The 15,843-nt window shown below is 33.6% G+C and overlaps 4 protein-coding genes across 4 annotated transcripts; 2 read left to right on the top strand and 2 right to left on the bottom strand.

Annotated features, from left to right (window-relative positions):
- Window positions 1-2,190: 2,190 nt before the first annotated feature.
- KVR01_007557 (uncharacterized protein) lies at window positions 2,191-4,187 on the top strand (the record flags this gene model as incomplete). Its single annotated transcript, XM_044786118.1, has 2 exons — window positions 2,191-2,736; window positions 2,797-4,187. Exons 1-2 carry the CDS (start codon window positions 2,373-2,375, stop codon window positions 4,185-4,187), a joined length of 1,755 nt encoding a protein of 584 aa, XP_044643810.1. The 5' UTR covers window positions 2,191-2,372.
- Window positions 4,188-4,195: 8 nt separating this feature from the next.
- On the bottom strand, window positions 4,196-5,957 carry KVR01_007203 (uncharacterized protein; the record flags this gene model as incomplete). The annotated part of the gene is made up of 3 exons (XM_044787398.1): window positions 5,357-5,957; window positions 4,489-5,297; window positions 4,196-4,432 (listed from the first exon to the last, which is right to left on the bottom strand). Exons 1-3 carry the CDS (start codon window positions 5,898-5,900, stop codon window positions 4,196-4,198), a joined length of 1,590 nt encoding a protein of 529 aa, XP_044643456.1. The 5' UTR covers window positions 5,901-5,957.
- Window positions 5,958-7,522: 1,565 nt separating this feature from the next.
- On the top strand, window positions 7,523-8,511 carry KVR01_007633 (uncharacterized protein; the record flags this gene model as incomplete). The annotated part of the gene is made up of 3 exons (XM_044790995.1): window positions 7,523-7,961; window positions 8,019-8,368; window positions 8,449-8,511. 3 exons carry the CDS (start codon window positions 7,523-7,525, stop codon window positions 8,509-8,511), a joined length of 852 nt encoding a protein of 283 aa, XP_044643886.1.
- Window positions 8,512-9,724: 1,213 nt separating this feature from the next.
- On the bottom strand, window positions 9,725-11,487 carry KVR01_007263 (uncharacterized protein; the record flags this gene model as incomplete). The annotated part of the gene is made up of 4 exons (XM_044786806.1): window positions 9,725-10,208; window positions 10,266-10,758; window positions 10,814-11,320; window positions 11,373-11,487. The coding sequence occupies 4 exons, from the start codon at window positions 11,485-11,487 to the stop codon at window positions 9,725-9,727; spliced, it is 1,599 nt and encodes a 532-aa protein (XP_044643516.1).
- Between the last annotated feature and the right edge of the window lie 4,356 nt (window positions 11,488-15,843).

Genomic DNA, 15,843 nt, shown 5'->3' with positions numbered 1-15,843 from the left:
TTTATAAATAATTATTATATATAATTAATTTTAAATTAAATAGTTTTTTATAATTATTTATAATTAATATTATATTTATTAAATTTAATATAATTAAATATTTTAAAAGTATTTTTATATTTATAATAAAAACTTTTTATTTTTTATATTAATTATATAATATTTTAAAAATTATTTTTAATCTTTTAATTAATTTATTTTTAAAAATTACAATATTTTTAATTTAAATTTTAACTTTAAACCTTTTATAATTTAAACTTTTATTTATAAATTTATATTATCTTTAAAACTTTATATACCTTTTTTAATAGTTTTATTTCTTTTAAAACTTTAAAAACTTTTTTAAAAATATAATAATAATTTATAAAGATATAATTTTTAATATATATTTTTATAAATTAATAAAACTTTTTTATTCTAAATTAATTATATTTTTAATTTATATAGAATTTATATAGTTTATTTATATTTTATTAATTAAAATTCTTTTAATAATATAAATATCTTTTATTATTATAATTTTTAAGTTATTATAAATAATTATTTATACTTTTTTATAATTTTTATAAATTTATTTTATATATTTAAAACTTATAACTTTTTTAAAAGTTTTTAATATTATAATATATAAAACTTTTATTTATAATTTTTACTTTTATATTTATTTAAATATAATTATTTATATTAATAATATTTTTATAAAGTTTATAATAAATTATAAACTTAAATAATAAATTATTTTACCTTTATAATCCTTTATTAAATAGTTTTTATTATAATAATTTTTATTAATTTATTTAAAATATAATATTTTTAAACTTTATAATAATTTAAAAATAATTTTATATATATTTTTATTTTTAATATATTATTTAATTATAATTATCTATATTTTTATTATAATTTTTATATTAATTTTAAAAGGTTTTTAAAATATAATATATTAATTTATATATTAAATTAATAATTTATATTATTTATTTCTTAAACTTTTAAATTATAATTTATTTTTCTTTATATTTTTAATTTAAAATATTTATATTTTTATAAATTTAAATTATAAAATTTAAAATTAATATTAATAAAATTAAATATTTATTATTAACTTTATTATTCTTTTAAATAATCTTAACTTTTTAATATTATTATTAAATTTATTAATAATTTAAAAATAATATTTTTATAATTATAATAATTTTTATATACTTTTATAATTAAAAATTAAGTTTTTATAATTTTAAAAAATTATTTAATAATTAATATAATTTTTAAATTTATAAGTTTTAATTTAAAAGAACTTATTATTTTAATTATTTTATTTTATTTTTATAAATATTATATTTTAAATTTTTTATTAATTTTATTAATTATATTAATTAATTTAAAATAATAAAACTTTTAATTATTAAATTTAATATTATATTATAAATAATTTTATAATAAAATTATAATTTTTAATAATATTATTTTATTATTTTATTTTATAAACTTTTATATTATAAAAGTTAATTTTATTATATTAAAAGTAAATACTTTAAATATTTATTATAATAATTTATAAATTTATTATAAATTTATTATAAACTATTATTTAATAATAAATTTACTATAAATTAATTATTTATTATACTTTTATAATAAACTTTAGTCTTTATATTTAATAATAGTATATAAACTTATTAATTAATCTTATAGATAATTAACTTATAGCCTTAATAGTTAATACTTTATTATAATAAAAATATATTACTATATAATAGAGGGATTGTGTAAATACTAAATATACTAGTTTAATTAGAGTCCCTTTAACTACATCGCTAGAAACACCTCGGGAGGAAAACAGCAGTGATTGCTGTAAAAAACGGCGGCATGTGCACCACGAATTAAACCGGGGGGAGGGGCATCACTTCGCTTGACACAGACAGCAGCTCGGCGCTAATCTGGATGAGCCTAGCGGCTTTCCAAATCTAAAGCATGGGACTCAAGTAACCGCAGCCACCCCGTGAATGGATCTCGTATCTGCAACTACAGTACCTCTGGTGAATACCTAGGTAACTTTAAAATCTTCTCAGAACCTATCAATTCGACGTGCATATGGATAAGCGACAGGTTGGATACTCTATGTCACATCCGGTACCGGCGTTTGGGCCTCTCAGAAGCTTGCTGTCCCGCATTGTCTGAGCGGAGATAATTCAATCCCCAAGGAGCCATAGTCGGGGTATGAGCCAATCATGGCGTCTCAATTCCACCTGTAGGACTCGCTGGGTCTTCCCCGAGCTGGGCTCGTCTTCGCGTTCTACCCAACGATCTCTTATAACCTCGAATCTCTTCACATCTGTAAAACCTCAACAACTGCTACTCTTATTTATCTTATGAGTACGCCGACATCCATTGATGTGGTATCACAAAAAGCCTCCAACATGGGACACTTGAACGTCGACATACCTCATCTGGCTGAGAATGGACACTCCTCACAGCTCATCGTCAATGGGAAGCCGTTCCTCATACGAGGCGGCGAGCTCCAAAATTCCTCCTTGACGTCCGTCGAGTACATGGAGCCCGTCTGGCAGAAGATGAAAGATACCAACATCAACACCTTGCTGGGCTGTGTGACTTGGGAGATGATCGAGCCCGAGGAAGGTGCCTTCGACTTTTCCATCCTCGACAATGTCATTCTGGCCGCACGCAAGCACTCCATGCATCTGGTGCTGCTGTGGTTTGGCTCATTCAAGAACGGTAAGTTTGGTCGTGTCGTCTGCGGTACACCAAAGAACGGAATCGTTGACAATCGGACAGGGCTTTCAACGTACGCGCCTCCATGGGTCAAACAAGACCCAAAGCGCTTCCCGCGAGTCAAGCTTCGGAAGGCTGGTGGCCGGCTCGAGACGGCCAACGTCCTATCCCTATTCAACGAAGAGGGCCGCAAAGCCGACGCAAAGGCCTTTGGGGCTCTCATGAAGCACCTCCGGGAATTCGACGAGTCGCACTCCACGGTCATCATGGTCCAGGTCGAGAATGAGAGTGGTCTGCTTGGAGACTCTAGAGATGGGTCCAACTTGGCCGAGAAAGCCTTTCATGAGCCCGTACCAAAGGACCTAGTGAACTTCCTTGCTTCGGACTGGGAGAACCTGCACCCGGACATAAAGGAGCATAATCTGACCCGATTCAAGCCCCGGTCTGGTGATTCGATAGCGGATGGGGGAGATTGGGAGACGGTCTTTGGATCGAGCCCCCGGACCGACGAGCTATTCATGGCATATCACTACGCACTCTACATCAACGAAGTTGCCGCGGCTGGAAAGGAACAATATCCCATTCCTCACTACACCAACCTATGGATGAACTACTCCGGAGAAGACTCGGATAATGACTTCCCAGTTGTCGTTGGCGGAGGCGGCATGCCGGGCGACTATCCTTCCGGGGGCGCTGTGAGCAATGTGATGGACGTGTGGATGCGGTTTGCACCAAGCCTGGATTTCATAGGGCCCGACGTTTATCTGAACAACTACGACAGGTCTTGTGCTAAGTACAGGCATCGGAATCAGCCGCTGTTCATCCCGGAACAGCGACGGGACGAGTACGGCGCACGTCGAATCTGGATCGCCTACGGATCTTATGCAGCAATGGGAGTCGCACCATTCGGTGTGGACACGGTGGACCCCGCGGATAGCCCCCTGACAAAGCACTATGGACTGCTCAAGTCTGTCTCTGCGATCGTGCTCGAGGCTCAGCGTCACCCGGATTCGTCTATCGGGTTCTGCTTTGACGAGTTACCGGACGGCGTGTCCGGCAGATCGTCTGACCCTGTCAAGAAGGTCTGGGGCGATTTCGAGCTCACGATCGATCGATGCTTCGTGTTCGGAAAGCCGGGGCCTGGTACTGGCATGGTAATCGACCGCGGTAACGGCAAGTTCCTACTGATCGGCTGGGGCTTCCAGGTCAGTGCGAAGGCAGTGTCTACGGATAGTACTTTCACTGGAATCCTGAAGTTTGAGGAGAAAGCCGTTGACGATGAGGAGACGGGCCGTCTGAGAACAGTCCGTGTTCTGAATGGAGACGAGACGCGGAGTGGAGAGTTTGCCATGATGCCCAACGAGGACCCTGACTATGGCGGGTTTCCCATCTCGGTCACTGTTCCAGCAAGGACTATGATTGCCGAGGTGACGTTCTACTCGATCTCTGATTAGACCTGTTGCTAGATGCCATCATTAGTCTCGAATGTAGTGTATCTACCCTGCTCAGCCACCGCTTGGGTCCGGGCCGAGAAACTGTCCATGTCAAGATCCATGCCTGATGTCACTGGTGCTAAGTCCTTATCTCCTAATGGCAAGGAGTACTCGATGAGGAACCGCAGCATCCAGCCGTCGAGCTTGTGCGTTCTGTAATCACTGGACAGGAGACAGAAGTTCTGGAATGTGACGAGTCGTTGGATCTAATAGAGGTTAGAATGCCTCAATAAGAACACGTGTCTCACATTGGCAAACTTACCATTGGTGCAGTATTCGGCCAATATCGCCTAAGCTCTAGGATAGCCTCGAAGTTCGCATTCAGCGCGTCGCGAGAATTTTGAAGGTCTTCGTTTTCGCTAAACAATAAGGTGTGGAGCAACACCGCCGACGAGACAACGGCCATATGGCCAACAGTGGGGTAAAGAACCTCGCAGTTCTCCTTTCCCCGAGCAAGCTTGAGGAGCTCACTGTATGACGAGGCATGTGACTTGCACTTGGCGCGGTAAATTTCAGTGAATGGCGATTGTGCTGCCGCGGGTTCCAAGAACCGGAAGTAGAGCAATGTTGCATAGTGGTGATAACCAAGGTGAAGTGCGACGAATGCTCCTCCGTGACCCGCCTGGATGTGACGATGGAGATTCTCTGGGTTCATCTTGACTTCGTAGGGAATGGCCGAGTCCCAACCGTCTAGTAGCGTTGAAAGAGAAGCCACTGTCGACTCGAGCTCCTCGGTGCCGACATTGCCATATACACTGCGGTGGTTTAACTCTTGTATGGGGCCGAACAGCCGGACCAAGGAGATCTTGTGTGCCCATAGACCAGGTTGCCACGGGTCTTTGAGTCTTGTTTCATCTGCTGTCAAGGACTCGAATACACTTTCATCCATGGGGAGATCCACAGCCAAGTCAGTATCGCGAATTTGGTGGGGCAGTCCGAGGCTGGAAGACGACCAACGGTCAGCCATGTATAGGGTCCACCATGCTCGACGTCTGATTTCGCAGTCCACCAATGTCGTCGCTGCTGGACAAGTGCCTGCTTCCATGATTTGTAACACATTGACCGCAATTCCTAGACGCTGTAAGTGGGTGCTTCAGTTGCAACAGCTTTAATTGAGTGATGACTCTTACGAAAGAACAAGGCCTCTGATGATGGGTTTAGGTGGGCAGCGTAGAGATTGCCAAGCAGTATGCATGTTTGGACATTCTCAATGCAGATGTTCTCCAGATCCGCAAGGAGCAGCTGCTTGGATTCTCCCATATAGTCATTCTCTGCAGCGCGTATCTGATCATCTTCGTCGAACCTCGCGGCCAGGCTACAGATGGCCAGAAGTAATGCCTTGTTGATGGAGCCATCCTGCACCTGGCTTCGTAATGTGGCCGGATGGAACAAGCTGTGGGGCCGGTTGTGCAGCTTAGAAAGGTAAAAGTCCACAAGTCGGATGGCGACGTTGAGAGCCACACCCGTTGCGGTGTACACGGGAAGAATCGCCTCCCCGGGACTCTCACTCCTCGGCAGCAGCGGAAATGGACGGGCCGGAGCAGCAGTGAAGGAGCTCGTGCACTTCAGGTTCTTGGCCTGGCACTGATCGCAGGCCTCTCCCACTTGGCCCCTCAGACGAGTGCACTTCCGTTTACTTTCCCGGCATCGGTGGCAAGCTTTCGCGGGTCGCATGTTATCGGACGGCCATGGGTATAGGCGCAAACGGGTAGAGCCTGCCGAGGCTCCTCTCTCGCGGTTACAAGGTTTGAGGGGATTGCGACAGGAAGGCTAAGGTCCTAAAGTGGGTTGGGCAACTAGCCACTGGATGACTAAGTAGGAAGCTACCTACCTAGGTACCTAGGTAGTTAGGGCCCCCAGGCACCCAAACACACATACTTATAAACTAGATTTTATATTAATTATATTATATAATCTTAATTAAAACTTTAATAATATATTTATATTAAAATAATAAAAATAGGATATAATAAATATTAATATTATAGAAAAATATAAATAACTTAAAGTTTTATTTAAAAATATTATATTAATAGAATACTATTAAATTATAGGCTTCTTAAAAAGCTAGTATCCACCTACCTAGCTTCTATAACTACCTACTTAATAATTTACTTAAACCTACTTAATATCTATTTTTCTTAATAACTCCCTTATATTTATAAATACTTTTTAAGTTAGTATTAAAAAACCCTATAGTATAATTTCCTTCTCTAATTTTTAATACTTTAAATATAAGCCCCTTTAGCACCCCTTTAATATACCTTTTAATATACCTTTTAATATACCTTTTAGTATATCTTTTAAACTATATATATTTAAGTATTAACTAAATATTTAGATACTAATTAAATATTAAAAAGCTAGAAGTCTAGAGTATTAAAGAGTTAGAAGGGGTACTAAAAGGCTAGAAAGAGTATAATCTTTACCTTTACCTTTTTAACCTTTAGCCTCCTAATATTTAATTAGTATCTAAATACTTAATTAATACCTAAATATATATAGTCTAAAAGGCCTAAAAAACATATTAAAAGGTGTATTAAAAGATATATAAAGGTGTACTAAAAGGGGTTTAAAAGGGGTTTATACCTTAAGTATTAAAAATTTAGAGAATCCTAGTTAGGTATATAGTTTTATATAGGCCCTCTATATAAAAAGTTGGTACTAAGTAGGTCTATAGAAATCACTAGGTAGATAGCTATAAAAGCTGGGTAGGTGGACGCTGGCTCTTCTTAAACTGAATATAAAAAATTATAATTTATATCTCCGTGAAAATGGATGGGACTGTTAATTTGATGGGCGCCGATCACAGCGCAGAGCCTCGAAACCAAGATCAGAGAGTGGTGCACACGCGCGCGCCCCATGCCCACATTCGCGCTTTTCCTATCACGACTATTTGTGTCCTGGTCTCTGGATATCAATTAGTCATTAAGAACAACAAGGTATTCAGCATGGGCCTTCGACCGTAAATGCTACCCTGAGTTGTTGGTTCCTGTGGCCCCATAGCAAATGCTGCCTCGGGAGTGGTTTGTTGGTTGCTAGGCCCTACATTGTTGCCACAGTACACGGTACTGTGTAGTATCGGTGCAGCCAAGCCTGGGTGCGTCTGACTGGCTGGCTAGAATGGACGTTGGCTCCCTCGATACTGCTTCCCCCGCCGCATGCTCCGGCTTCCGACAGTACTCAGCTTGTCTTGTTTCGCAATCATTGCCATCGGCGGACCCTGTGTTGACTTACATTTCTTTTGACCTTCTTTTTTTCATTCTGGGCCATCTTCTCTCTCTATCAATTTCACGATGTCTTCCCAGGAGTCAGTGTTGATAACGGGCTGCAGCGATGGGGGTCTTGGTGCGGCGTTGGCAGCCACCTTCCAGGAGCGAGGGTATCGTGTCTTCGCGACCTCTCGCAGCTTGAAATCCATGTCAAAAGTCTCAGGTCTAGCTGGGATCCACGTGCTTCAGCTTGATATCACTAGTGGGACGGACATACAAGCTGCAAAGACTGCAGTCAGTGAGGAAACAGGAGGGTCTCTGTCATATCTCATCAATTGCGCCGCCATCAACCACTTCATGCCGCTGCTTGACGAAAAGATTGAGGATGCGAAGAAGATCCATGACACTAACGTCTGGGGTCCGTTGGCTGTCACTCAGGCCTTTGCGCCTCTGTTGATTCAGGCCAAGGGATCTGTTGTCTTCATCACATCTCTCGCTGGGCACTTAAATACGCCCTACCAAGGTATGGTGGTCTCGGAACTGCTGACGTTTTAAGTACTATGGTTAACTTTGATTTTAGGCACATATGCTGCCTCCAAAATGTCCGAAGAGATTATGGCCGAGACTTTGAGACTTGAACTTGCGCCCTTTGGTGTAAAGGTTCTCTCAGTGGTGTCCGGGGCTCTCAAAACCATGGGCCAGACCCATTTTGATAGCTGGAAGTTGCCTGTCGACTCTCTTTACAAGCCTGTGGAGGAGACTATTCGGGATCGAGCTCGCGGCCAAGAGGGAGCACCTAGAATGGAACCCGAAGTCTATGCTAAGCGGGTGGTATCAGAGATCACAGCGAACCGCACGGGCAAGTTCTGGTACGGAGCGAGTGCGGGAGTCGTCAAGTTTTGCCTCTCTTGGCTGCCAACATGGCTAATGGTAATGATACCTGCTCCCTCCATCTTCCGCCATTCCCTACTACTACACTACTGCAGAGACGGCTACTGACCGTATATTAGGACAATGGTGTTCAAATGAAGACTGGTCTCGATGTTCTGGCTCAAGGAAAATCTAGCAAGTGAGCCCTAGCGTGAAATTGAGTGATGGCATAATGTCCATAATGTTTGCAAGTAGAAATTGTAATATACAGTAGTCAGTTCAAATTTTTTTTAAAAAAGGCATTGCAGCGTAACCTATTGGAAAGGGGAGTCAAAATTCCGTCTGTAGTTCATCAAATTCGTGATTGAGAAGGACTAGGAACAACACAGGCAGATGTTCATCGTCAAAACACAAAGAATTCAGTTTGCCAGGTTAAGTCAACTCCTGCAACACATTCTATTGTTACGGTGCATCATGAGCCGCGGGCCAGATTCCGCCATTAGATTCTCATTCCTTCCTCACTTCTCTTTCTTTGAACCATGATCCACTTCTCTGAGACCTCACCGAAATTAGGGGCAACAAGCAGATGTGTCGGCCCGGATCCGCAACCAATCCGTACACGGCAGGAAAGTGTTTGCATCGCTCGGGAACTCGGCAGGATCTGACCGCCAACCTTTCCCATGCTAATAACGACCAACACACACTCAGCCAAGACGTCCCAGGCACCCCAGCGTGTCCAGTCGGGATCTCCCTGTGGCGCATCCGAGTGGAGACCGGGGACTCGGACTCCTGTGTAGCTTCAGCCAAGCTGCGTTGGTCGGCCTCAGCCTCGCCTACTCAATCCATGATATGCCAGTTGGATGCAGTCGGGCTCAGCTAGCGCCAATGCTCCTGCACTTCGCCGCATTCAAGTTCAGAAATGAGGTCTCTCTTGAGCCGAACGAGGTTGTCTGGGCGTAGTTGGCGCTTATCCATGGGGGCGCCTGGCCCCAAGTGTCCTATCAAGGGGTTTGGAGGATCTGCAACTCACTTGATTGCGAGAGGGTCCTTTAATCATTGCAAGGGTCGACTGGCTCGCGATATCCTGTTTTGCAGCGTGATGGGTGGTGTTAAGATTGAGGTTTAAGTGGACGTACTGTGCACATTTCTTATCACCGTGGCGGCTGTTGGGAGCCCCCGACATCCCTTCATACAGTGGTGAGCGCTCAAGACCCAGCGCTCAGAAAGAACACAACCACATATGTCGAAAAGCATCGCATCCAGTTTTGACTGAAGGAACAAAAAAGATTTTATTTCAAACCGAGTGAAATACAAATAAATTCATGACATGCACCTCACTAGCTCTAAATACAGCTTTCTGGTCGCTAAATCCTCGATTATCCGGTTCTTCTGCCGCTGTTTCTTCTCCGGAAATGATCAAGCCCTGAGCTTAAAACCACCTGGAACAGCGGTTTGGAAAATGCCTTCAGGATCATACTTCTGACTTGCAGCCCTGAGTCTGGAAACACTTTCTTCCCCATACCCTGCCATCACATCATCCTTTGAAAAGCCGTAATTCGTGAATATATAACGATGCAGTAGGCCCTTCTCACGAGCAAGGTTCCTCAGCCCTGTTACAAGACTATCGACTTCTGCGAAGATATGGGCATCGTCCTTAGCTAGCTTCCAGACAGGATTTATAAGGACGACAAACAGAGGCCCATCAGATGGGGGGATGTTCATCATGTTTCCTCCAGCCTTCTGTGAATGCTCTAGAAGAGCCTTAGTAATAGGATGAAATCCAAAGGAGAAGATGAACCCCTCTGAATCCTTGACCTTATTTAGAGTTTCTTGCCATTTCTGGTAGAATTCCTCCATTAGGGGGATATCAGGCTTGATTGTAATAGAAGCCCAATACTGCCTAAAGTAGTGTTAGTCATGTCTGTCTGGAACTTTCAAAAGGGGCGGGGGTACGAACCTGAGCCCGTCACTAGAAAACTTTGACAGCTCATTACAGAAGCCAAGATGCGTTGATGTACGTATTGTACTCATCTGCTGAATTTGTGGTTCCATTGAAGTAAACCGCTGAAGGGAAGGAGGATTCTCTATACCTCCTACGTGGTACATCACACAGGTAACCGCCTGGTGACCGAACCCATAACCTGCACTAGCCATAATGTGCGCATCTTGGTCCTCATCCGAGGCAAATTCGCAAGCACGGCGGACAAGCTGGGGAAATGTTTCGGGCATATAGTACATAACACCACCCCAAATACTGCTATCCTTGAAGGTACGCAGTTTGAGAGATGTGATAATGCCAAAGTTGTTTAGACCACCCCGAAGGGCTAGCCAGAGATCCGTGTTGGAATTCGCACTCGCCCGGACGACTTCGCCAGATGCAAGCACAGTCTCGAACTCCAACACAGAATCACAAGCGAAGCCAGTTCTTCCAGAGAACATGGAGAGGCCACCTGTATTCGGTTAGCTTCAACATCTGACATACATTATCATTTTGTAAATGCTTACCGCCAAGAAGTAGTCCTATGACACCAACACGCCCCACACGACCGCCCGCCGTAGTCAACCCGTGCTTTTCTAGTTCGGTATACACAGTCTCCCACGTCTCTCCGGCAGCTACCTCGACAGCATCATCTGCGACATTGAGGTTGATACCTTTGAGGCCTCTCATATCGATGGTAACCCCACTCTGAATGTTGGCACTGCCAGCAAACGGCGTGTGGCCCGAGCCACGAATGGCCATCTGACAGGTTCCATTGAGAAGGTATGGACGGAGTTTACGAACCAACTCCTGGACCTGCTGAACGGTGGTTGGTTTGGCGATGAAGGACGGCGTGATCTCATTTTCGAAGGCACTGAAGTAGGAACCATTGTCTTTCTCAAATTCAGCGTTGCCGGGGCGTAAGATGGCTGACTCGGCGATAGCTCCAGCCAAAGCAGTGAAAATCTGGGAGTCCGACATGTTGTACAGAGCAATGATCGAGCTTATTTGTAGAGCCACAACTCGGAGATCATCTGAGAATGTTAAACGCAGAGTGATAATGAGAACACTGGACAGCTGATGAACCTTGGAACAGAGCGCGAGCAGCAATCTCGACCTGCGGGATGGTGAGGATGGCGGAAACCGGCTCAGCGTTTGCTGTTGGTTGCAATGGCACCTCTGCGCCGACCAACATGTGCATGGTAAGGTGGGGCAATATGTAACGGTGTGTTTGAGTTGTTTTCAATTCTAAATCCGCGCTACCGTGTGCCAAGAGAGCAGTGTGGCACGGAGGCTGCGTAGTGTATACAATCTTATCTCAAATGTTTAGATACCCTTAGCTAGACCTATAGCCTAGCCGTTACTTATATAATATACAAATATAGACTCCTTATCTATTCTAAATAAAGAGTCTATATATATAAATTAACTATACTATTAAATACCCTAACATTAAGGTAAAGATATATATAACTTAATATAAACTTTTTATCTATTTTAAGTAAGGACTTTATATTTTATAATAATTTTATAACTAAATTAATTATTAAATAATATTTAAATATAAGTAAAGAATATTTAAAACTAAAATATAGAAAATTTAGAATAAAGGGATAAATTTATATAGAAAATAAATTTATACTTAAAAGTTATTTTTAATTATATTACTATTAATATATTTAAGTTTTTAAATTAATTATTTAAGTTATAATTTTAAATAAGGTTTCTTAAATATTATTTTTAAATAAATTAAAATAATAATTATAATTTTAAATATATTTATTTAAAATTTAAATAGAGAAATAATTAATATATTATTAATTATTTATAGTTAAAAACTATATAATATTATTTATAAAATCTTTTATAATTTTAAATTATTAAAAATAAATAATAAAATATATTAATTAACTATTTTTATTATAAAATATATAATTATTAAATAATATAAGTTTATAATTAAAGTTTTATTTTATAGATTTTTAAAGAAGTTTTAATAAAATTATATTTAATAAGATTATAATTATAATTAAAAATATAATTAATTATTTTTAACTTAATATAATTAAATTAAAGTTATAATTATATTATTAAAGGTAAAATATAATATTAATTATTATTATTAAATATAATAAAAGTATACCTTAATATATATTTATAAGATTATAAAATAAAATTATAATTTATTTTATACCTTATTAAACTTAAAAGAATAGATTAAGAATATTATATTTAATATAGTTAGTTTATACTCTATTTAAATTAATATAGATTTATATTTAAAAATATATATAATTATTCTTTATACTATAAACTCTACCTATTATTAATAAAAAGTTTACTATTTTAAATATTATTTATATTTAAATAAAATTTAACTATATAAAAAATTAACTATAAATATTATATTTATATTATAATAAATTCTAAATAAATATTAAATACTTACTTTATAAAGCTTTATTATAATTTATTATTTAATAATATAATTAATATTATAATTATTAATAAAATCTATATAATTATTATATAAAGAAAAAGTTTTAACTTATTTTTCCTTTATTTATTAAATTAAACTATTAATATTATAATTAATACCTTTATTTATATATATAATTATATTTAATTAAATTAATTAAAACTATATATTTAAATATATAGAGTTAAATATTAATAATATTAAAATAATCTATATTTTAATTAATTAATTTAAATTATTAATTATTATATAACCTTTCTTTTATAAATATTTATTTAACTTTATATATTTATATTTCTTATTTAATAATATAAATCCTATTAATTCTATAACTATAATTAAGGTTTTTATTTATATTAATAATAAGAATTTACTCCTTTAAGCTTAAACTTTTCTAATTAAATACCTTAAAGAAAATATAGCTTTTAAAATAAATAAGTTATAAACTTTATAAAGTAGTTTAATATAAATATTTAAAAGTTAAACTAAAATTTAATATTTAAAGAGTATAAAAGTTATATTTTAAATACTATATTATATTATTAACTATATTATTTAATATTAAACTTAATATTAATAATATTAGAATTATTATATAATTTAATTTATTATAAGATTCTAATATTTTAAATTTATAATAATATAATAAATATAATATAAGGAAGATATTTAAATAAAAATAGTTTATAATCTTTATTTTTATTATTAGTTTAACTATTTAAGTATAAATAGAATATAGCCTTAATTATTAATAGAACTTCTACTTTTAAAGCCTATTTAAAGGTTAAGTATTTATTAATTTATATAATCTAACTATCTTTATAAAATAATATTTTTAAAAATAGTATAATTATTAAATAGGTAAGCTATAAAATAAATAATATAAAAATTAATGTTAATATAACTTTAAAATTAATAATATATTTAAAAGTTATAAATATTTTAAATTAAATAAAGAATAAATAAAATAAAGTTATACTATTATAAGATATATAGAATATTTAATTTAAAAGTAATTACTATTTAAAACTAATAAGTAAAAAAGTTAGACTTAAAGTATAAAGTATTTTTAAATATTAAATACTTTTAAGTTTATATTATAAATTATTTTAAAACCTAGTAATATAAATCTTAAATATAAAAGACTTATAAACTTAAAATTTTATTATAATAATAAAATATATTAAAATAATAATATAATACTTAAAATACTATTATTTAATCTTTATATATCTTTAATAATAAAAGCTATATATAAATACTTTAAATAGTATTACCTTAAGTTACTTTTAATATAATATATTAAAAACCTAATATTCTATATTAATATTAATTTATTACTTTATACTTACTAATAGAATATTTATAAAAATAAAATTTAATATATAATTAATTACTTATATTATAAGATTAAAAATAAAAAGAATAGTTTAAATAGATTATACTAAATATAAATAACTTTAAATAGTTTATAAAAAGAGTTTAAACTTTAAAGAGTAGAAATTCCTTAATAAAAAAGTAATAAACTATTTAGTTTATTATAAAATTAAATACTAATAGTTTAAAAAAGGCTAATATTATTTAAAAGAATAAATTAAAAAGGGTAGGTTAAAGAAGTATTATATAATAAAGAAACTAGCTAAAAATAGTCCTAATAAGTAGTTAATATAAATAAATAAATAATATTTAAATAAAACTTAATTATTAATTTAATTAAAAGTCTTACTCTAAATAATATAAACTCCCTACTTTAATATAATAAGAAGTTTATACTACCTAATACTACACCTAAAATATTAAAAGTACTACTTATAAGTATAATATTTTTAAAATAATTACTAATAATAATAATAGTAATAATAATAATAATAATAATAATAATAATAACTATAATAATACTAATATATCTATATAGTATTTCCTTTTATATTTTATTTTATAAACTTAAAACTAATATTTTTAAATAATATCTAATAACTTTAAAGTTATAAAAGAATAATAATAAAGGAAATAATAAAGTAAATAATAATAGTTTTAATATATAACTCTTTTATAATATATAATATTAAAATTAATTAATAAACTCCTTATTTATTCCTAATAAAAGTTTATTAATTAAATTAAAAATATATATTATATTAATCTTCTTATTTTTATTAACCTTTATTAATTTAGTTTATAATATTTATATAAGATTATATTAAAATATATATTTTTATTATTAAAAATATGACTTTATAATAAAGTTAAATAATTAATAAGTTAAGAAACTATTAGATCTACTAATAATTAATATACTTATTAATAATAACTATTACTATATAAAGAGTATAACTTTTATATTAAATAATACCTTTAATATATTACTTATTAATAAAAATCTAATTATAACCCTTACTTAAATTACTAATAATATATTTAACCTAATATATAATAAATATTAATTCTAATATAATCTTTAATAAAGTTATATAAAGACTTTAATTATTAAAAACTATCTTTTAATAATAAAAGTATTTATATAAACTATATATATAATAATTAAAATAAAATCTATTCCTTTTATAATGTATTATAGTTTATCTAATTTATTTAACCTCCTATTTTAAATTAAAAATATTTAATATAAAGGGAAATAAAAAAGGGTAATATAGTTATAAGTATTAATAATAAATTTATTAAGTTAATACTATTTTTAACTCTTTTGTTAATTTTAATAATTTACTACCTTTAAATAATAAAGGTTAGAAACTTTTATTAAATATAAATAATAAAAAGTTATAAATATAAATAAAAATAAAAGTTACTTAAATTTAATATTTAAATATTTAAAAGGGGAAGAGGAGTTCTCTTTTTTTTCTTTAAGGAAGTAAGTAGAACTTAATAAGTAGGCTACTTATCTTATTAAGCGCTATAATCTTTAATATATAGAAGTATTTATAAAAGTATTTATTAAAGTATCTTAAAGCTATTAACTAGTTATATAGAATTATTATTTTTATTATTAAATAAAGCTTTAAATATATATATAAAATAAATAAAGTAACTTATTTTATTTATATTATTAATAAATTATTA

This window comes from Diaporthe batatas (genome assembly GCF_019321695.1).
Source record: "Diaporthe batatas strain CRI 302-4 chromosome Unknown Contig00008, whole genome shotgun sequence".
Lineage (NCBI taxonomy): Eukaryota > Fungi > Ascomycota > Sordariomycetes > Diaporthales > Diaporthaceae > Diaporthe > Diaporthe batatas.
Note: the sequence above shows the minus strand (reverse complement) of the source record. Positions and strands in the feature narration are given on the sequence as shown.